Genomic DNA, 24,018 nt, shown 5'->3' on the forward strand with positions numbered 1-24,018 from the left:
TTGATACAAATATCAAGTAATTAATTGGGAGAAGCCTCAATATCTTTAACTGCTTGGAAACATGCATTATATATGCACAGGGATTAAAGGGAAAAAATGACTGACATTTTTTTTCAGGCCAAGTCACCTTTTTGTAATTCAATTACAAAATTCAATTTATTTTGAAGAGGTTGGTACATGACAACATTACATTACAGTCATTTACTCGACGCTTTTATCCAAAGCAACTTACAATAAGTGCAATTAATGTAGGAAATCAGGAGAACTACTAGTCCTCAGAGGTCATAAGTGCATCTAAACAAGCATCTAGGAGCAAAACCAGTGCTAAAGTAAAAGTTCAAGAAAGTTTTTTTTGCTGTTTTTTTTTTTAAATGAGTGAATACAGTAAGTGCTAAGAACAAGTAACAGGGTAGCAGTTCTTGAAGAGGTGAGTTTTCAACCTGCGCCGAAAGATGGGCAGCGACTCCACTGTCCTGACATCAGTGGGGAGTTCATTCCACCACTGTGGGGCCAGGACAGAAAAGAGCCGTGACCGGGTCGATCAGCAGCAGGGGCCTCTGAGCGATGGGGCAACCAGGCGTCCCGAGGCAGCAGAGCGAAGTGGTCGGGCGGGGGTGTAGGGCTTGACCATGGCCTGGAGATAGGAAGGAGCTGTTCCTTTCACTGCCCTGTAAGCTAGCACTAGAGTCTTAAACTGGATGCGAGCAGCTACTGGGAGCCAGTGTAGGGACATGAGAAGGGGAGTTGTGTGGGAGAACTTGGCAGTTGAACACCAGACGAGCTGCAGCTTTCTGAACAAGCTCCAGAGGTCTGATGGCCGATGCCGGAGCGCCAGCAAGGAGGGAGTTGCCGTAGTCCAGTCGGGAGATTACCAGAGCCTGGAAGAGCACCTGTGTCATCTCGTCTGTGAGGAATGGGCGAATCCTCCTGATGTAATAGAGGAGAAATCTGCAGGAGTGAGCAACCAATGCAATGTTTCAGCAAACGACAGTTGGTCGTCCAGGATCACACCCAGATTCCTCACAGTCCGAGTTGGCGTCACCACGTTACGCAAATTAGATATTTCACCAGTGACACCACTTACAGAAATAAAATGGTTATAAAATAAAAGAAGATCCATAAAAGAGACACAGCACTAGTTATGATCCAAAGAACAGGAAACCACCCACGCAAACAAAGACAGGAATGATATTTCAGGATTGTCCCGCAATTTAATTCCAAAAATGATCAGAGATTGGGCCCTCATTATAGTTTCTATCAGTCATCCTGATCAGCATGGATTCAGGCCAAGTCATATACAATATTTATAAAAACACAACAGAAGTCGTTCAAAGAAGGTTGAATCAGTTCATCTGGATACAACATTTATTGACAGATACGTTTCATCACTCAACTAAGTGACAGCTTCAATCTAAACTGACTGCAGGTGCCCCCACTCCTTATAAACAATACCGTTGCATAATGACTGAATCCAACGACCAGTTTCATATGCAAATATGGGTGTGACCATTAACTAAAGTTTCAATGGCCATATATAATATTCACAGAGGATTAGGAAATGTTTGCAATCACAGCATTGTAAGATGGTGAGACAGATGCATAACAACCGAAATCAACAACCAGTTTCATGTGCGCTACTGACTGAATTTTGTACCACAGATTATACCCAGGGAAAACTACATCTAGTCTGTATGGGTTACCTAAGATACATAACCGGGATGTGCCATTACAGCCTATTGTTTGTATGATTAACTCGGTAACCTATAACATGTCTAAGTTTCTTGCATCTATTCTTAACCCGTTGGTAAGCAGTAATGAACATCACATTCAGAACACTAGCGATTTTGTGGATCAGGTGAGGGACATAATTATGGAGAAGGATGAAACAATGGTCTCTTGTGACGTTAAGTCTCTCTTCACGTGCGTTCCTGTTGATGAAGCAGTGGAGGTAGTCTGTATGAAATTACTAAACGACCCCACCTTTACCAATAGGAGCACCCTTAACACTGACCAAGTGTGTCTGCTCCTGAAACTGTCTTCAGTCCACGTACTTCACATACAGGGGGCAGTACTATAGGCAGAGGCATGGGTATGCTATGGGTTCCCCAGTCTCACCTGTAGTGGCCAACTTGTATATGGAGGAAGTGGAAAAGAGGGCTCGGATGTCTTATCCTGGAACACCACCTAGCCATTGGCTCAGATTTGTGGACGACACCTGGGTTCAAATTAAACCTCAGGATGTACCACATTTCACCGACCACATTAACTCTGTGGACAACCACATCCAGGTCACCAGGGAGGATGTGAAAAATTAAAGGTTAGCCTTCCTAGACTGTGAAATTGCAATTGGTGATGGGGACATTTGATTGTTGATGTTTACCGTAAACCAACACATGCTGATCAGTACTTAAGGTTTGACTCCCATCATCCACTGGAGCACAAACTAGGTGTCATCAGGACACTGTACCATTGAGCTGACAACGTCCCCACCGACACAGCAGCTGGGAAAGGGGAGAAATCCCACATTAACCTGGTTAATGTGGCCACCTTTAACTGTGGAGAAGAGAGTTCCAGTATTCCCTTCAATTGTACAGATAATATTTGCATAATAAGATGTTTTAGCTGTTGAAAGAACATTTTTGTAATTGAGTATATGATCCGAATACCTTTGTTTGTGAACAGCAAGTCCAGTCTTGGTGCAATGCCTCTCAAGGTACAAACTTATAGCCTTGAGCTGACGTAATTCAGGTGTGGAGCAGTATGGGCAAATGAGACAACCCGTGTTTTCAGGGGGGGTAAAGTATCAAGTGAATAGTGAATGGATTGCATATTTATATAGCGCTTTTCTAGCCTACCGACCACTCAAAGTGCAGTAGATAAAATATTATTGGAGAAGTCTATAAGATCAGGGAGTGAGGAGGTTGGAGCAGAAATGGGGTTCAAGGTAATAAAACTGCTGAGATTATCTGGATTAACATAATTTTTTTTAATTTTTTATAAATTTATTTTTGATTTTTCCCTTTTTTTCTCCCAATTTAGTAGCCAATCGATCTCTATTTTAGTTCAAACACCCACCCGCGTACTGCATGCGTTCGCCAACTGCATCTCTCTGGCTGGCAGTCTTGAAGGAGATGCCTCCCCACTTTCCTGACTAGGCGAATCCAGGCCGAACCACTGCTTTTTCCGACACACACAGATGCATTCATGTGACGAACACAAGCCGACTCCCCTCCCGTAGACAGCGTTGCCAACTATTGCTGCTTCATCGAGTCCGGCCATAGTCGGATCTGACGAGACCGGGGCGTGAACCCCGGTCCCCAGTGGGCAACTGCATTGACACAAAGACGATGCTTAGACCGCTACACCACCACGGACTCCCATGGATTAACATAATTAATGTTGCGGTATAATATAGTACGATGCACCCTTGATTTACTGAGCAGCAGGTTGGTGTTGAAATAACACAGCTTTACCATCAGAGATGGGTAGTTCAGTAGAGGTGATGTTATATGGTGCGATGCCTGAACAGCAAACCAAGTCAAGGATATGACCCTTGGTGTGGGTTGTAAAGTTGACATATTGCATTAGATCAGAGCACTCTAACATTGCTTTAAAAGCTTAGGTGAATATATTGTCAGTGTTATCAAAATGAATTTAAATCCCCCATTAGGATTATATTCAGAGACATAGCACTAAGGGTGCTTAAAACTATCGAGTTCAGTAATAAAAATATTTGATGCCTTCCTTATGTGGTCTGTACAGAGCAGTTATAATGATGGGTGTAGGTAGGTACATAGAGTTTAACAGCCAACAGTTCAAAGGAAGATTGATCAGGTAGAGAGTGGCATCGGCATCGGGGTGGCATGGTGGTCTATTCCGTTGCCTACCAACACGGGGATCGCCGGTTTAAATCCCCACGTTACCTCCGGCTTGGCCGGGCATCCCTACTGACACAACTGGCCATATCTGCGGGTGGGAAGCTGGATGTGGGTATGTGTCCTGGTCACTGCACTAGCACCTCCTCTGGTCGGGGGAACTGGGGGAAATAACGTGATCCTCCCACACACTATGTCCCCCTGGCGAAACTCCCCACTATTAAGTGAAAAGCAGCAGCTGGCGACTCCACATGTATCGGAGGAAGCATGTGGTAGTCTGCAGCCCTCCTCAGCTAGGCAGAGGAGGTGGGGGATGAGGGAAGTGTGGGATGTAAACAGCCACGTGGAGAAGGCTGTATGGCGTGCTGCAGGTTGGCTGCTAGCATTCGGCCTGTTCGGGTGGAGTCCGTCAGTTTTGAAGAGGCAGAAATGATCCCAAAACAGATTAAAATTTTCAATAAAACCCATATTGTGGACTTCAAGTATGGGGCAGGAGTAAACAGCAGCATAAAACGGAGGCTCCCAGACGGTATTACTCCCCCCATAAAAAAAGGCACTGGATAATCAAATCGAAAAGTTGATATCGCATGAAAGGGGGAAACAAGACAGGTTGGAGGAAAACCACAACAAAACCTAAGAAAAGAGGATAAATCACGGACAGAAAGTGAGGACACAGCCAATAAAGCTAACATACTAGCTGTACACGAGGCTATGGAAGCTATCCAAGCTAACATCATTCAAGATTCTTTATTTGTTACGTCTTATTATAAAAGTACAAAAGTAGATTGAGATGGCTTGGACATGTTTAGAGGAGAGATCCTGGGTATACTGGGAGAAGGATCCTAAATATGGAGCTGCCAGGGAAGAGGAAAAGAGGAAGGCCAAAGAGGAGGTTTATGGATATGGTGAGGGAAGACATGCAGGTAGGTGGCTGGTGTGACAGAGGAAGATGCAGAAGACAGGAAGAAATGGAAATGGATGATCCGCTGTGGCGACCCCTAACAGGAGCAGCCTAAAGTAGTATTAGTAGTAGTAGTATATAAGGAATATATTCGAACATAATCTAGTTATTATTTGTGTTGTTACAGAGAGTTTGCAAAATATGTTCACTATTATTTCCATTTGTTCTTGTATTCCTGCCTGTGTATTTTATTTTGCTATTTTAGCATGTTCAAAATAAAATCAAACAATAAATGAAAAATAAAATCAATCAATCAATCAATACATGGGTATAGGTTGTTGATTACTCAACCATAAAAACACTCTATATAGTAGTGAGATACCTGTTGTGCATACATGCTTGCCATCAATGTCCTGTTGTTCCATTGATTGCGTCCGTTTTTCTTTTTCTTTTTTAAATTTATGTCTGATTTTTCCCTTTTTCTCCCAATTTAGTGGCCAATCGATCCCTATTTTAGTTCACCCACCCTCATACTGCATGCATTCACCAACTGCATCTCTCCGGCCGGTAATCTCGAAGGAGACGCCTCGTCACTTTTGTGACAAGGCGAATCCAGGCCGAACCACTGCTTTTTCCGACACACACAGAGACGCATTCGTGTGACGAACACAAGCCGACTCCGCCCCCTCCCGAAGACAGCGTTGCCAATTATTGCTGCTTCATTGAGTCCGGCCATAGTTGGATCTGACATTTTTTTTGTTTGTTTTCTTTCTCTTTTTTCTTTTTTGGAGAGTGATGTCTGCAAGTGCTAGAAGCTGCTGTGTACCGGAGTCAAATTCCTCGTGTGCATATACACACTTGGCCAATAAAGTTGATTCTGATTCTAATATAGTCTTCTGCTGTTGAAGTGGATAATTGATATTTTATGGTTAGACTTAACATTCATGTCAAACTGATCATCTGTGTAATAACAGCAATTGTTGTTATTATTGAAGAAATTATTTTAAGGATCGATATCATTTTCCATATCTTTTGATTAATGCTCTATATATTAAAGTTTCAGTTCCAGTTTATCATATTCTGTAATTCTTGTTTTCTGTTCATCATTGTCTCCAGACAGAGAGGAACGATTTCTTTCAGAGCTTGCCATGGTTGCATGTAGTGTATTTCGTCACCAAGTTTTTTTTTTTTTATTACCTTGCTGTGTTGTTCTTTTGGACTCACTGGCATTTGTCCAATTCCTCCATGTCTCTGTCCAGCACTTTAGCTTCTTATGGTGTTCCGTTCAATTTTTAAGATTTTGCAGTTTGCTGACCATGTAGATTGGATCTTCCCCTGCTTTCTCAGGAAGCGTGCCTTTCTGGCAATGTCTGCATTCCTTTTAGTCAGATATTTGTTCAGGTAGACATCTGATCCTTTCAGCATTTTTTCCTTGCCTTAGCAGTGCGGTTTTATGCTTTCTGTTCGAAAACCTTATTTTTATGGCCGGTTTATCACGCTTGTTTTTCTGAGGGAGAGGGTGACATGCCTCAATGTTGTTATTGTCCACTTCAATTCCCTTAAACTGAAGGAAAGCAATCACCTGTTGCTTTCTCCAGGAAAACGATCCTCTTCCTTCTTGGTGTTTTGTAGCCTCAGGACCTTGACTTCTTCCACAACTGCTTTCTGTAGTAGTCTGACCGCTGCAAACTCCTCTGTCAGAAAGTCGAGCCATCTTTTTATATCACCGACTTCCTTAGCTGCGGGATTCTTTTTTGGCTCCATGGCGTTTTGTCTGTGCCAGCTAGTTAGCTTAGCCAGCTAGTTAGCTCTGCTTTTTATACTATTTTTAATAATTTAGTTGTTCATACTTCATATACCCTTTTTTGTTTTGCCTCATTTTGCAAACCATTATAACCCACGTGGGCTTATAACATTTAGCCTTAAGGCTGCAGTGGGGGTGAACATCAGAACAGTAATACTATAAAACTCCCATTGCCTGTTAACTCCAGGTTCAAAAGCAATGATTTACTACTGTTAAATTACAGAAAGCCTAAACTTAATCAAAGAATAAGGAGCAAGCATCACATACATTGCAACTTCTAGCGCAGTTCTTGGAGGGACAGAGGTATTTGGTGCGAGTAAACATCAAAAGAGTCTAATGCATGATTATCTAGATCAGGGATGGGCAACATAGATAGATAGATAGATAGATAGATAGATAGATAGATAGATAGATAGATAGATAGATAGATAGATAGATAGTTTTATATGATCGAGAAAGGGCCGGTGTGGGGTGGGTACAGGTCTTGGTTCCAACCAAGCAGTTACACACCTGAGTCTACAAATCAAGGCCCTTAGCAAAGACTGCTTGGTTGGAACAAGACTATTGGTTGACTAATAGAATCTGGTGTGTAACTGCTTGGTTGGAACAAAGACCTGCACCCACACCGGCCCTTTCTGAATCATGTTGCCCATCCCTGATCAAGATCCATTTGCACATCTATAAATATACAGTGCTTGAGAAAACATTTCCTTTGTCCTAAGGAAAGAGTTCAAACATAAAATGAGATCGTATGCTAAGCTGGCTACAAGAGAAACTGTTATTTCCTCACTACCAACCTGTGGTAGGTCCAGCGGAGGAGGCATTAGCAATGGCCTCTCATCATCCCTGTTAGTCTTGATCTGACAGTCTCCTTTACTATGCTGGTACTGGGCTGGTGAGCTCAAAGCAGGACTCAGGGCTAGTCTGCTAAAAGCCTTCTCCAGTACATCACCTACAGATTATTTGGCACAAACACACAAAGTAGCCATTTATACATGTGCACTCACATACACAAAAAAATATGCCAAACAGCAGGCTGTTGAGATGCTACTCTGTAAAGTAGTAGAGTCAATATCTGTGCCAATCATGGAAGCCCTAAACTTGATTACATGCAGTATCAAGAGTCAAACCATAAGACAAGTCATGGACAACAGACCAAAGAACTATAAAGGATATTGATGTATGCAAGTAGAAGCAAGGATCATAATTTTGACAGTTTTCAATGCATAATTTATGGTACACAAGCCCATGACAACATTATTCACGTCAACAAGTGCCACTGGCCTCGTTTGACCATTTTGTGGGTTTATCCACAGAAATTTGAACATATCATAAGTGTGTATGCCTGTACCTGTATCCATGTTGTTGTTGTTGGCCTTTGTAACAGTAATAATGCTGTTGTCCACAATGGGTTTCTTAAACCAGTGTGACTGGGCCAGCTGATGGTTAACGCTCTTGTCTACCTCCTGACTGTCAGCACTGGTAAACAGGAAGATGAAGGGCAGCTTGTCCTTTTCACTTGGTTTCAATTCAGAGATCTGAGGGGAGGGTTGGGGTGAAGAGAGTTAGTAAACTTGATGATGATACGTCTTACCCCCAGCCCATGTCTCATGCTGTGGCTTCATTTATTCCCTTACTGCTTTTTCAAAAACTGTTCAAAATAAGCAAATAAGTAGATAAATAAAAAAAGAAATGATGGGAAAAAATACAAAAAAACAAAAAGCAGCTAATTGACAAAGACAAGTTATTCGGGTGCAATTCAGAGGTGAGCACTAAGAGGCTGGCCAATGCTTCTTAGGCAGACTTAACACTCAAGTGCCAATTTAACAAATAAGTTCCCCCTCTCTAATTGAAGGTGTGCTAATCATTAAAACCAGTTGGTGGAGCTTATTGGCTAGAGTGAAAAATCTGCATGTTTTATCCTCCATGGCACATGGTTGAGACTAAGGGTTCAGTGATGGAGTCATCTATAATAAATTCCATCCACACCATTTGACCTTTAGAAAAGTGAGTATGTTACTGTAAATTACCAATAAAATACTTGGCTTAATGAGTTAAAACAAGCCCATTGACAATTAAGCATCATTACAGTTGAGCAGAATTGTGTATGTACTCATTGCCTAAAATCCATTGTGTGTGTTTATGTAACTGTGCAATGTTCATGTATATGTGCATACACACCTTTATACTACAGTCTACACTGTTAACGACAGTTTTCCTTAGCCAGAGAAGCGCCTCAGGGCTCCAACCTCCAGCTGGGTCAGCCAGATCAGCTAGGCGGCACTTGATAGCCTTGGATGAGAGACAACACAAAAATTCAATACGCCATCATACAAGACAAATATGAGTTTGCGAAATACAAAAAACCTAATGGAAATTTAATTCTGATAGGGCCACCTGCATAGGTTGGAACAGTAACTTTTTGATTTACCAGAATTGATGTTTTCTCACAAAAACAACACAACGCCCAATTGGAAAAAAAAAAGAGGTAGTTTTCATCATCTTTATGTCAAGGACAAAGCATTCACTTTAATATAACTGGAGCAGCCAAGCTCACAGAGAGCAAAAAATAATGTTCCCTCAGTTTTCTTTTAACATATATACTACTCCAAGAAAACACAAAATATGAATAAATGCATAAAATAAATTCAATGAATATAAAAATATGGCATAGGGAGCAACAGACCAAGCTAAAAAAACAAAAACAAAACAGAAGTCAGGCGCGGGAATCTATAAAAAGGCTTGCCTTAAAAGATGGGATTTTAGAAGCCAAAGATTTAGCGAATCTAATGGATTGGGGAAGATTATTCCAGAGGCTTGGGGCTAAAACTGCAAAGGCGCGGTCACCTTTTGTTTTGCAGTTGGAGTGAGGAATGGATAAAAGACCGAGTTTTGAGGATCAAAGTGGTCGAGAAGTGGAATGAGGAATGAGCAGAAAAATAATTGGGGGGCAAGATTATGCAGTGCTTTAAATGTAATCAATAAGATTTTATAGACAGGCATGAAAACGGGTCAGGGGTGAAAAAGGTGAGAAGGATATGACCCTCTAGGGGGGTCTGGGGGCATGCTCCCTCGGAAGAAAATTCTGAACATTTTATATTTAAATGCATCAATCTGGTGCACTTTGAGAGAAAAATCAAGCATAATTACAAGACAGTATGTATATGTTCACATTATGCTATATAAGAAACGAGACTGACAACTTTTCTCATGAAATGCGCAAGAGCACAGCTTTAATATAGGGTAATAGTGGCAAAACAAGATAGGAATACTAACAACATGTGTATGGGTGTAGTTTATATCTTTTTGGCAGAGAATGCATCGTGCGAATCCTTGTTTATTGATCTTCCGGAAGACATCTGACAGATGGAATGAGAGCTCTTGTTCTTTCACTCTTATTTTCCCTTCTAGTTTAAGCCACGATCAATTCCAGCTGCATTTGATGCCTGTATCCACTTGTTTTACAAGAAGAGCATCTTTCTCTCCTAACACACTCATTCTGGAAAAACAATGTTAACGTTAGTAGGGTTGACTTCTAGTTTAACTTCATAAGTGGTGGTTGTTCACACTTGGATCTGACGTCACGTTATACAGATATCTGTCCACTTGAAATCAGATGTGTAAACGAGTGTTTCACAAGTTCAGACAAGTAACTTAGACTATAGGCCTAATGTTACCCTAACCCACAGAGTAAAATTGAAAATTGTTTTACACACAACGTTAGGCTTACATACATAGTTGGATTTCAGATTAAAAGGTATCCGGTATTTACAGTTACAATATAGTAGGTTAATAAGTAACATTACGTCCCTTCCACTGACTAACATTACTCAACATAATTCTGTGAATGTAAACTTACACGATGTATTTCACTACGCTCGCCTGCGCTTTAGCGTGATCCTGGAACAGCCAGGCACTAGAGAGCCCCCAGGCTTGCGCAACTCATAAATCGACGGTTACAGTCCAGTTCTTTGATATAAGCCTGTCCTGTGACACATACACATAGGACAGTGAAATTATGATATTGTTAACGTTCGCTAACGTAACGTTAGCTAATTTGTTGACTCAGATTCTACAGTGTGAGTTAGCTAACTTAGAACACAAAAAGCTAGCTAACATTAGCTAGCTAGCGTTAACATTACCTCAGCCTCCCACCGCACCAGTTCCTCAGTCCACACGTCCTGAAATGGGTTTTAGAGATTTTGAGAATTAGCCAACAGTTAACGTTCATCATGTTTCTTTTTGTGGGATAACGTTAGCTATACAACCTAGTTTGCCGCGTATACGGTGTAAGCTAACGTTAGCTAACGTTACCCTACTAACTAGCTGGCTAACAATTTTCCACAAGACATTTGCAAATCTCTCCACCTGTCTGTGTGGAATATAGCTAACATATGCGTCGATGACTCGTGGATTCTTTATCAAATCTCTAGCTAGTGATAGATTAGCTACTTGAAATCATGTAGGACTAGGCTAGGCCAACAGAGCTCCTGAGTAACGTTATACATCAGAAAATATTGAAATGATTGAAACGCTCACCAAATTCAGTCAGGCAGGCACCAGTCAGCTAACGTTAGTCCAAAGAGTCGTCTTCCCTCAGCCCCTGTGCGCTGCTCCATCGATCGCTTTGGTCAGCACAAGCACTCGTTGCACGAGCACTTCACGAACCAATCCGGTAGCGGTACCTTCCCAGAGAAGACTGGTGACGCGAGGCCCCTCGCGCTCGTAGGGGGAATATTTTTGTAAATGAAAAAGGCGAATTCGATAGGCCACCTCACCATGGCTCCGCGCTCTCGTGTATAACTTCATGTCCGGTCCATACCCCCCCCCCCCGCAAATATTTTTTCAGCGGATCTACACGATTCACGTAGGTCACCTATTTTGGATTCAAAACGGCGAATTTCGCCGAAAGGTGAGTGATTTTCATACCTGTATAGATTGTTCTGAATTTTACAGGAAGCCAATGGAGGGATACAAGAATAGGGGTAATATGGGACCTATGGCTAGTTCTAGTTAGTAGTCTAGCAGCTGCATTCTGAACCAAATATAGATGATTTAAAGTAGTTTGGTTGAGGCCACAGTAGAGGGAGTTACAGTAATCTAGATGGGAGAAAATGAAAGTGTGAATTAATTTTTTGATATCCTTAACAATAGAACGACTGGGATTTCACTCCTACCTAAAATGACCATGGGCGGTCAAAAGACCCCGGTTTTTAAACTCTATATTCTGTCAAGATAAATACACAATTGAGATATTAATGCATTATATATGTTAGTATGTCTTTTATGAAACTGACACCAAAATTAAGATTTTTACAACGATAATACTATTTTTAAACAATTTAAACTTCAGACATGGTCAAACTTGAATAGCAAAATTGAGAAAGTGAAAATATTACCTGAAAAACAAAACGGAAAACACATATTGCTAATCTGACAAACGTAAACATGAAATGTAAAAAAAAGAACTGAAAATAAATATTAAAACAGTTGCAAAGGAGGGGACTTCCGGTGACGTTAGAATGTATAAGACATGTTGGTCTCGCTCTCCTGTGAGTTTACTTGAAAATACTACTTTTTCATAACCCCTGACAATCAAAAAATGTATCTGCAAACATAAACTGTTACACACGGTACATACCGAGATAATGTCGAAATCAGTGAAGACATCTAAGAGGGGAGACGTCGAAGTTTTGACCACACCATGTGATAGCCCAAGTATGGCTGCCATAGCTAGCCTGCTAGAAGAGCACAGAGCGAACATCTCTGCCGATTTTAAAGCGGATTTTGCGGCTCTTGAGGAGAAATTGAACAAAACCCAGGCTACAGTAACCGAACACGGTCAGCGTGTTGAGTATCTGGAGTTGATGGCTGACCTACATGATCAGCAAATCAAAGTGCTGGAGGAGTGATGCAAGGTCTTAGCCGATAGCAACGCCAAGCTGATTGCCAAGACAGTGGATTTGGAGAGTTGGAGCCATAGGAATGATATCCGGATTATTGGACTCCCAGAATCTATCGAGGGGCCTCGACCTACGGACTTCTCAAAACTCCTGGTCGAATTGCTAGGCGATCAGGTTCTTCAATTTCCTCCCGAGTTGGACCGTGCACACAGGTCGCTTGCAACCAGACCACAGCCGGGGTCGAGATCATGACCTGGAGCGTCCAGCTCCACCGCTACCAGACCAAGGACCTAATCGTCTGCAAAGCCCGAGGACACCGCCAGTACCGTGGGACGCCCGTACAGATATTTGAAGACTACACCCCGGAGGTGCTAGAGCAGCGTTCAAAGTACTGGGACATCATGGCTAAGCTGTACAACCTGGGCCTCAGACCAGCTCTTCTGTTTCCAGCTCGCCTACAGATTACACTGAGAAGCGGCGCTAAGAAGAGGTTCTCTTCACTGCTAGCCACCAACAGGAGCTGGTGTCCAACTAGCTTAGCCGCTAAGCTGGGCTTGGCTTATCACTAGCCATCATAATACACTTCACACATCGTTTGGTTTTTGTGCTGTATGAAGAGGTATTGACGACATTGGTAAATCTGCAGCTAATTGATTGTTAGGGAAAGATATGCTTTTTGGGATATTTAATTTATAACCCGAGAGCACACCAAAAGATTCCAAGACTGAAAGAATATGAGGGATATTAGGCAAGGGGTCATGCACGTATAAAAGCAGGTCATCAGCATATAGTAGTGAGACTCTGTTCTGTACCTCACCTCCAGATGCCCTTAAACCCGCTCTCTGCCTTTAGAGCAATCGACAGTGGCTCAATAACAATCGCAAACAAGAGCAGTGACAACGGACATCCCTGGCACGTCCCACAGAAGAGGGGGAAGGGTTCAGAGTGGTGGGTGTTTGTACACACTGATGCGTGAGGGGAAGAGTAAAGTAATTGAATCCATGAAACAAGGCCTTCACTAAAGCCAAACTGTCGTAGCGTAGCAAACAAATGGGCCCTCTCCACCCTGTTGAAGGTTTTCTCAGTGTCAAGATATATGGTCTCCTCTGGTAGCGAAACCCAAAGGCAGACGGACACAAAGTACTGAGAAACCCGGAGGCAATTTTAATGCAGGATAAAATAAACAAACTGCCACAAAAATAATAACGGGAATCTAAGGTGGGAGGAATGTATGTTGAGGATAGCGGGGTCTGTTTGTGAGATGTGTGCTATACTACGTGTGTGTAATGAAAGCTGGTGTCTAACTTGCAAAATCTTACCTACGTGTAATAATGGAAATATGTTTGGCGGGGTGTTGTGACGATGTGCGTGCACCTGGCTACCAAAGTCCAAATCCTTTGAGCGAGGGGCTGTCCAAGGAAGTCCAAGTCCGTGATACAGGAAGTCAAATCCGAAAGGAGGGGTCCAGGGAGAGAGACGCGGAGGGAGATCGCTGGAGGGGGTCTAGGGAAACGTGATTGTCGCTGGGGGCGAGGAGTGAGGAAGTCAAGGAGGAAGGGTCTTGAGAGAAACAAAAACAGCAAGATGAAAAACAGGAACACAGGAGTTAGACACTGGGAGAAACAAAACAACAGCGTGGGAATAGACAGGAGAAAAGGGTTACTAGGAATCACTGGAATAGGCTTGTCAGAGCTTTTACTGCAGGGTTCAGTACGGCAAAGCACAGAGAGTCACTCTGGGAGACTTCTTGTAGAGGGCTGTCTGATTGCCGCAGGTGTGCCTGATGGATGATGGCAAACACCTGGTGCAGCGCAATGCTCGTCTCCTCAGAGCACGAACCGAGCGCTCGGATGTTCCCAGCGCATCCGAGCCCTAGGAGTGGCTCGAACATGCTGGCAAGGCAGCTGGGGCGGTGAAACCACAACATTTACCTCCTGAGCTTCGGATCGTCAATAGTACAGCGTAACGGCCTGAATGTCAGCAATTACGAACTCTTCTTTTCTAGTGTTGGTTTATATATGTCTATATTATTATGATTTCTAATTTTTGTTTGCTTGTGTCGCTGTGTATGTGAGTGCTCAATTTGATTTCATGCTTCATGCACCGTTTCAATCCCATCAAGGAGGACTGTGGGGTGGGAATCATCTACACTGCTCAAAAAAATAAAGGGAACACATAAGCAATGCAATGTAGCTCCAAGTCAATCACACTTTTGAGATATCAACCTGTCCAGTTAGGAAGCAACACTGATTTGTGAATCAATTTCACCTGTTGGTAAATTGTCTAATTTCCACCTGGTGGAAATTAGACAATTTGCAAGACAACCCCTATAAAAGGAATGGATTTGCAGGTGGTGGCCACAGACCATTTGCCTGTCCTCATCTTTTCTGGCCGATCTTTGGTTAGTTTTTCATTTTGCTAGTGCCCTTACCACTAGAGGTGGCATGAGGCGGTATCTGCAACCTACAGAAGTTGCTCAGGTAGTGCAGCTCATCCAGGATGGCACATCAATGCGTGCTGTGGCAAGAAGATTTGATGCGTCTCCCAGCACAGTGTCCAGAGCATGGAGGAGGTACCAGGAGACAGGTCAGTACACCAGGAGACGTGGAGGGGGCCGCAGGAGGACAGCAACCCCGCAGCAGGACCGCTATCTGGTCCTTTGTGCAAGGAGGAACAGGAGGAGCACTGCCGGAGCCCTACAAAACGACCTTCAACAGGCCACTAATGTGCAGGTTTCTGCTCAAACAGTGAGAAACAGAATGCATGAGGATGGTATGAGGGCCCGACGTCCACAATTGGGGCCTGTGCTCACAGCCCAACACCGTGCAGCCCGATTGACCTTTGCCAGAGAACATCTTGGTTGGCAGATTCGCCATTGGCGCCCTGTGCTCTTCACAGATGAGAGCAGGTTCACACTGAACACATGTAACAGACGTGAGAGAGTCTGGAGACGCTGTGGAGAACGTTCTGCTGCCTGCAACATCCTCCAGCATGACCGGTTTGGCGGTGGGTCAGTGATGGTCTGGGGAGGCATATCCTTGGAGGGCCGCACAGACCTCTACGTGCTAGCCAGAGGTACCATGACTGCCATTAGGTACCGGGATGAGATCCTCAGACCCATTGTCAGACCATATGCTGGTGCAGTGGGCCCTGGGTTCCTGCTCATGCATGACAATGCTTGTCCTCATGTGGCCAGAGTGTGTCACCAGTTCCTGTATGTCGAGGGCATTGATGCTATGGACTGGCCTGCACGTTCCCCAGACCTGAATCCAATCGAGCACCTCTGGGACACCATGTCTCGTACCATCCGCCAACGCCATGTCGCACCACAGACTGCCCAGGAGTTGACCGATGCCCTGATCCAGGTCTGGGAGGAGATCCCTCAGGAGACCATTCGTCGTCTCATCAGGAGCATGCCCAGACATTGTAGGGAGTGCATACAGGCACGTGGAGGCCACACACACTACTGAGCCTCATTTTGAATCGTCTTGAAGAATTTCCACAGAAGTTGGATCAGCCTATGTTCTCATTTTCCACTTTGATTTTGAGTATGATTCTGAGTCCAGACCTTAATGGGCTAATGATTTTGATTTTCATTGATCATTCTTAGGTTATTTTGCTCTAAACACATTCCTCTGTCTAATAAATAAAGATTTTCAGCTGAAATATTTCATTCATCGAGGTCTATATTGTGTTTTTAGGTGTTCCCTTTATTTTTTGAGCAGTGTAGTTAGCTCACAGGGGCCCCGGTTTGAGGGAAAGCAGGTTTGAAATTGTAAAATACGATAATATCTGTTCTTTTGTGGTTGTGCTTTTGTGTTACATTGTTGTCCTAATAAAATATTGGGGAAAAAAATTAAAAAAAACAGCCCCAAACAATGACTGGAACTGAAAAACTTCTAGAATGACCGTGGGCGGTCATTTTGACTGCCGCGTTTTTAAACTCTATATTCTGTCCAGAAAAATACCCAACTGCGATAATAATGCATTACATATGTTAGTATGTCTGCTATGAAACTGACACCAAAATGGACATTTTAAAAACTTTTAACTATTTTTCAAACAATTTAAAATGGCCGCTGTCTAATGCCTGTAAATACTGCAACGCAACAGTGATAGTCATGGTGTGTCTGAAACGGCGTCTGTTACCAGACATGCTGGCAAAAATCAAAAATCAAATTTAGACTTTCTCTGCACTGGAGAATGCTAGCTTTTTTTCTAGGCCAGAGCAATGAACTTCGCGAAGGAAATGATGCAACCAACACACGTCATAAATAGTGACGACATGCACGATCACACGCAAATTATGTTGACTATCCATGGTCATTTTATGTAATCTTATTGTAACTTTTTTTTGTGAGATTGATCTAAAACTAATTTTAATGCAAATATATGCAATTTCAGGATAACCATCTTCCCCCCCCCCAAAGTTATTAAACTTTGAAAATCCAAAATGGTCATAATGACCATCTTGGTCATTCTAGTGTTAAAAGACACAATATTTCTGATTCTTGCAATATTTCGTAGCTGAAGAAAACAGGACTGGACAAGCTTAGTAACATGGTGATCGACAGACATTCTGGTCAAAGATGAGACCAAGATTGTTAGCGGTAGGTTTGATGTTTGAATGAATGGGCCAATAAACTGATCAACTGCAGTGTAAAACTTCTCAGGACCAATTAAGAAAACTTCAGTTTTGTCGGGGTTAAGATGGAGGAAATTAAGGGACATCCAGTGTTTGGTGGCAGCTAAACAATCATGGAGGGAGGACAGTTGGGTCAGGTTATTGGGTTTGGCAGAGAAATAGTGAAGAGTATCATCAGCATAACAGTGGTATGACATGTCTTGAAAGTGACTAAACAAATGATTCAGAGGAAGCAAGTATAAAGCAGGATTCAAGTATGTCCAAGTGTGTAAATAGATTGAATGAGTTAAGTGTAAATAAAAATAAATGAATAAATAAAGTGTAAAGTGTGATAATTGGAGCACATCCGGTGTGCTCCAATTATCAGGTATCCAACGGAGTTGAATCAAGTGCATATAACCGTGAAGACGGATATATACCAAGCAACACACTCCGACAAAGACTGGTTCATCCCAAAGACCGTGTACCACACACCCGAAAAAGCAATCTGGTGTATGCTGTACAATGCAATGAGGATTGCACTGACCTATACATAGGAGAAACAAAACAACCACTACACAAACGGATGGCCCAACACAGAAGGCCAAACTCCTCAGGACAAGACTCAGCAGTCTATCTACACCTAAAGGAGAAGACACACTCCTTCGAGGACAGCAACGTACACATTTTGGACAGAGAAGATAGATGGTTTGAAAGAGGGATGAAGGAAGCCATCTATGCGAAACTAAAAAAAAACCATCCCTCAACAGAGGAGGAGGTCTGCGACACCACCTATCTCCCACTTACAATGCCGTCCTTTCATCTCTACCCAGGAGACTCAAGAAGCCTAGCCTCCAAGAACAACAGTCGGTCACTAACGGCTCCAATGACTCTCATGACCACTGAATAATGAAGTCGAAACTAACACCCCCAACGACCGTTGCTGCTAAACAAATGCAAATCAGTAGCTCCGATGGCAATGGGCGTGGCTGGACATCGGAGCACAGGAGAGCCACGCATATCAATAGCTCCGATAATGACGGGCGCGGCCAAACATCGACACACAAAAGAGCCACTCGTTCCTATGGCTCTGTTAGCGACGGGCGTTGGTAAACATCGGAACACAAAGAGCCATGGACATCTCTAGCTCTGACAAGACTCCAAAGAGAATAAATTCTGAGTCTCATCACCAGCCAGTCAGACTAGCTTGGTCTAGTCAGAAAGGCATGAACGGAGGAAGCCTCTTGGATGAGAGGCGAAACGTCTTCACGGATATATACCAGGTCCAGTTGCACTTGATTCAACTCCTTTGGATAACCATGACCTGGATGAATGAGAACATTCACAAGACATGTCCAATTATCAGGGCATCACATTGCTCAGCCTCCCGGGGAAAGTCTATGCTAGGGCGCTGGAAAGGAGGCTCCAACCGATTGTCGAACCTCGGATCCAGGAGGAACAATGTGGATTCCGTCCTGGCTGTTGAACAACGGACCAACTCTTTACCCTTGCGGAAGTGCTGAGGGAGGTATGGGAGTTTGACCAGCCAGTCTACATGTGTTTTGTGGACTTGGAGAAGACTTACGACCGTGTACCCCGGGGCACTCTGTGGGGGGTACTGCGGGAGTATGGCGTACTGGGGCAGTTGCTACAAGCCATCCGGTACTTGTATAACCAAAGTGAGAGTTGTGTCTGCATTCTTGGTACAAAGTCAAACACATTTCCGGTGGGTGTCAGACTCTGTCAAGGTTGTCCCTTGTCTCTGATTCAGTTCGTGATATTCATGGACAGAATCTCAAGGTACAGCCAAGGTGAGGAGTGTGTCCATTTTGGGAACCTCAGAATTGCATCTCTGCTCTTCACAGATGATGTGGTTTTGTTTGCTTCACCAGAACGTGACCTCTGGTGTGCACTGGGGTGGTTTGCAGCTGAGTGTGAAATGGTCAGGATGAGAGCCAGCACATCCAAGTCTGAGGCTATGGTTCTCTACTGGAAAATGGTGGATTGCTCCCTCCGGGTTGGGGATGAGTTGCTGCCCCAAGTGAAGGAGTTCAAGTATCTCGGGGTCTTGTTCACGAGTGAGGGTAGGATGGCGCAGGAGACTGACAGGCGGATTGGTGCAACATCAGCAGTAATGCGGGCGTTGTACCAGACTGTTGTGGTGAAGAGGGAGCTGAGCCGGAAGGCAAAACTTTCAATTTACCAGTCAATCTTCATTCCAATCCTCATCTATGGTCATGAGCTTTGGGTAGTGACCAAAAGGGTGTGTGAGATCCCGGATAGAAGCGGCTGAAATTATTTTCCTCTGTAGGGTGTCTGGGCTCACCTTAGAGATAGGATGAAGAGCTCAGACATCCAGAGGGAGCTCGGAGTAGAGCCACTGCTCCTTCGCATTGAAAGGAGCCAGTTGAGGTGGTTCAGGCATCTGAATAGGATGCCCCTTGGGCGCCTTCCTTTGGAGGTTTTCCGGGCACTTCCAACTGGGAGGAGACCCAGGGGTAGACCCAGAACTTGCCGGGGGGACTACATGTCCAATCTGGCCTGGGAACGCCTTGGGATCCCTCAAGAGAAGCTGGAGGGCGTTGCTGGGGAGAGGGACATCTAGAGTGCCCTACTTAGCTTGCTGCCACTGTGACCTGACCCCAGAGAAGCAGCTGATGATGAGATGAGATGAGTAAAGTGTCCGTGGAAAGTGTCTGAGGCAGAGTGATAAAGTGGTAAAAGTGGCAGTAGTATTTCAAATGTAATTGTCATTGTTATTGTTAACATGTATTTCCCCTCTACTCTGTTCATTATGGTAAAATGGGGTCCCCTTTGACCTGGGCGCTGCATGCGAGAAGTTTAGTTGATAAAACAGCAGTCACAGGGTGTTGTTGCTTTAAACTAAAAAGTCTGTGAACTAAATAAACGTCGTGTTTATTAGTAAGAACATGGGTATTTTTGACCTTAGCTGCTCTTTTTCCACTTTCATTAAGGGTGCATTTCTCTGTATAGCATTTGCTGCTTGCATGTGAAGAGGCTGTAGATTTTCAATGTAACTGTGTTGATGTACCTGAACTACACCATCAACAGTGACAAAATCCATTCTTACATAGCAGAAATTTCCACACTCCTCGCGTCCAACATGGAATACGGACTTAATTTGAGGAATTACATCTGTTAAAAAGTTTTGTGAGCCTGTCCAAAGAAAATCATCTACATGACATGCAAGTACTCCTGTAACCTTAAACTGCTCATCTAACCAATAAAAGACTGCTGGATCCACCTGCGACACTTTACCACCTGTGCTCACCATGATTTCCTTCATTTTGTTATACCAATACAGTGATGCATCAGCAAGACCATATACACATTTCTTTAGTTTCCATAGAACAATTTCACTCCCTGCCTCGAAGAGGGGCAAAGATAAATATCCCTGGACAGCTCCATGCCCTGCAAGAATGCAGATTTGACGTCCAAAGAACAGACTTGCCACCGATTCTGACAGATTATTGTTAACAACAGTCTCAAGAGATTCAGAAACACACGTTCGGGAATATTTCTGCGACTCTTAGATTTTAAGCTCTTCAAAACCTCGGGCTACGAGCCGTGCTTTGGGCACAATACCCTTGGGAGTTTCTTTGAGACTACAGACCCAACTAGTGGAAACACACTTTTGACCTGCATCTTCAACTTCCTCAAAAACATCATGACTGTCCCAATTCTTTATTTTTTCCTGTTTAGCTGTGTCAAATGAAATGTCTTTGGTTATAAGTACATCAGCATCCCTGTCCTCTGCTTCAATATCAAGACTATCAACACATGACATGTCAACTGACTCCTTTTGTCCATCACTGCCACCAGGCTCAAGATGTTGCAGGTTATACCAATTTTTGTTCTTTCCTGTAGCTTTGCCTGCTCTGTCTAAAACTCTGGCTCTATGTAAAACACAGTCATCTCTGTTCATAAATGTTGGTCCGTCCTGTTCTTAACTTTACACCTGCAGAAGAGACAGGGTTACCACAAACATTGTGCTCTGTTTCAGTTTGTGTTATTGGTGGATGCACTACTTCCCCTGTATTTACTTCCCTGTCATTGATGTCCTATTCATTGTCTGTATTTTGTTGACTGACTGAGTTATCTGCTGCATTGTCAAAGATGCCTTTCTCACTTCCTGTCTGTTAGCAAAATCTTGTACAGTTTGCTTGTCCTGATCCTGTGTGTTCACCTTACAAAGCCTAGAGTGATGCACGCTAACAAGCATTTCACCATGTCTAACAAATACAACAGCTCCATCCTGACCAATACCTACCCCTGGTTCACTTGTATGCCATTTGACAAGTCTGACAGTTTTCCTCCGAAAATTCTTTTTAGTGCTGATTTCATAGAGGACGTTAATTCTGTGCACGCTGTCAATGCCAGTTGCCTGTTTTTCTCATCTAGACAAGCAATGTCTAACAGCTTAAAAGCTAACACAGCATCAGGAAGTATCATTTTATACTTTTTCATCTGGTTCTATCGCTGTTAAAAATCAATAATATAGTCCGCCATAGAAACAGAACTGTCTTTTGTGATGCCATTAAAATGAGAATATGCTTCGTATGCATGATCTTTTTCCTGCTTCAGGAACACACCGTCCAATTTTGCTAACAATGTTGCCATACCGTTCTGCAGATATTTCCATGGCTGTTTTTCCCTGGCTCTTCCTTCAAGCCCCAAAGCAACAGTTAGGGCTTGTTTCTTTTTGTCGAGTTCAGTAACCCACATCCAGATATTGACTTAATTTTTCCAACATTTGTATGGCCTAGCTTCATCAAACTTCGGCGGAACTTTATAATTAGCAACCACATGGCAAATAAAAGACAAGTGGAGAGGAGCTCCCAAAAGCACATCTCACTCCATCCACTGCGCACTAGAGCAGCAACAATAGGAGGGGGTCCTATTGTTGCTGTGTTTAGCGACTCACAAATTCTCCTCCGGCCATGAAGAGGTGGATAAACTAAAGTGGTGAGTGATCCTTAAATTGATGTTTAAAACTGTACTGTGCCAATGAAATAGGTGCACAAGTAATAACAAGAACTAACAAACAAAACGAAATATAAGCACAGTCTCAGTAGAGCAGCCAAATAGGCATCTGGACACAGCCTTGCCATCTTATATGTAAGAGCATTAGAACCCATGAGAGTCCTGGTCATTACACTGAATAGAGAATAATGTAGCTGCGATTCATATGAATACTTAACGGCAAGAAGAAGACAGTGTTACAGCACTAATGGCTGGAGGTTACAAACATAGTGCTAACCTGTGGTGGTATGGCAGTGAGGTCATTCAGGAAGGGCAGGGGGATCTCTCTGAGCTCAGTCACCTCTACAGAGGCAGATAAACCCAGGTCCACGAAGAAAATGTCCATTACTCGGTTGCCATGAAGATTGGTGATCTAAAACATACATATAACAACCATAAATACAGATGGTCAAGCTATTTCAAACTGAGGAGGAAACATTAAAGGTGATAAATCTACAAATCCAAACTGTTCCGATGCAATGGGTTCAAATTTGTGCTTAACAAGCTTCAAGTTGTATGCTGGGGGCATAGTTCCATGGTCACGAATTTCCAACTGTGTGTTGGCTCATCTTAGGCATGATGATTTCAAAAAGCAAAAATTCTTGACAAGTATCACACCCAGGGTCCAAAATTAACACTCACCAGTCACTAAATGCAGGTAAATTTAGTCTTTGGCAAGTAAATTATGGAGACCATCCGCCCCTCTGGCCAGTAGAAAAAATTTTAATTCCTACACGGGCTGGAGAAAGCTGCTGGTGTGCTGTCACTTCAATCTGCTAGATCTACCATGCTGCGCGTGTCGTGCGTAGTAGGTAATTGCATTAGTCATCAAACAGCAGAATTTCTTATTATAGTATTTGAGTTAATTGTTGTCATCCTGGCAGTTGAAGCAAACCCAGCTATGTGGAAATTTATTGTTGGGGTGGAGCCCCCAGAAAGAAAAGAAAACAGGCGAACTTCAGGGGGAAGAGACCACTGCTGGCACAGCCAATGTAAGCGCTGCGCTCCCTCCTCGTCTCATCCACCAACATTGTCATCAAGTGGGAGAGAAGGTGGAAAGTCGCTCTGAAGCGAACTGTCTGAAGAAAACTGAACATGCGACTACAGAATAAAAAACATCAATATGATCTATGACTGTGAACTTTTTCCTGTTATTGATTTTTACTCATTATTGTTAAAGATGAGGAGGATAGGAAGAGGTGGAAATGGATAATCCCCTGTGGCGACCTGTAATGGGAACAGTTGAAAGTTGTAGTAGTGGTAGTATAGTAGTAGTAGATGGTCAATTCCTCTATAATTGTTATATTCTCAAATTCCTTAATAATTTAGCCTTCTTGCAATTAACAGCAAATAACATTCAATTTATTAATTCAAATGTGTTATACTTTTGTGTTGAAACAGTTGAATTAATATTTCTGCATACAGTTAACGTTGCTACTATTATTGCTGCGCTTCTTTCGGCTTGTTCCCTGTTTCTCAGGGGTCGCCACAGTGGATTTTATAGTTTGTGAAGGTGCTGTGCCCTGTGAAGGTACAGCACCAATGGCGGTCATTGTAAACTCAGGCCTCGACCGATCCAGCATGCAGCCTCAATCGATCTGGTACGGTCTTGTCAATCTGCATGATTTGGTCAAATTTTACGTCGGATGCCCTTCCTGACACAACCACTAACCCTATGGACATGGGCACAGGTAATGCGCTGGATGCCATCCTAGAATTCATGGCCTTGTGACCATGTCCATCGCCTGAACTATTACTACTTCACACTACTATAATATTGATTGAGTATAATTAATAGTTTATTTTTTTATGATAAACAAAATATATACAAGTATTTCAATTACAAATGACATGGATATTAAACCAGA

General features: G+C 43.1%; 1 protein-coding gene across 1 annotated transcript in view; it reads right to left on the reverse strand.

Moving 5' to 3' along the window:
* Positions 1 to 24,018, reverse strand: part of tdrd7a (tudor domain containing 7 a) — a 64,961-nt gene that overhangs the window by 8,545 nt on the left and 32,398 nt on the right. Inside the window, exons 13-16 of the mRNA XM_056280420.1 lie at positions 22,389 to 22,523; positions 8,762 to 8,872; positions 7,932 to 8,118; positions 7,378 to 7,532 (exon numbers count right to left, since the gene is read on the reverse strand). Of these exons, the coding sequence (XP_056136395.1) occupies positions 7,378 to 7,532; positions 7,932 to 8,118; positions 8,762 to 8,872; positions 22,389 to 22,523 (588 nt within the window). The remainder of the gene's footprint in view (positions 1 to 7,377; positions 7,533 to 7,931; positions 8,119 to 8,761; positions 8,873 to 22,388; positions 22,524 to 24,018) is intronic.

Source organism: Lampris incognitus, chromosome 5 (assembly GCF_029633865.1).
Source record: "Lampris incognitus isolate fLamInc1 chromosome 5, fLamInc1.hap2, whole genome shotgun sequence".
Taxonomy (NCBI): domain Eukaryota; kingdom Metazoa; phylum Chordata; class Actinopteri; order Lampriformes; family Lampridae; genus Lampris; species Lampris incognitus.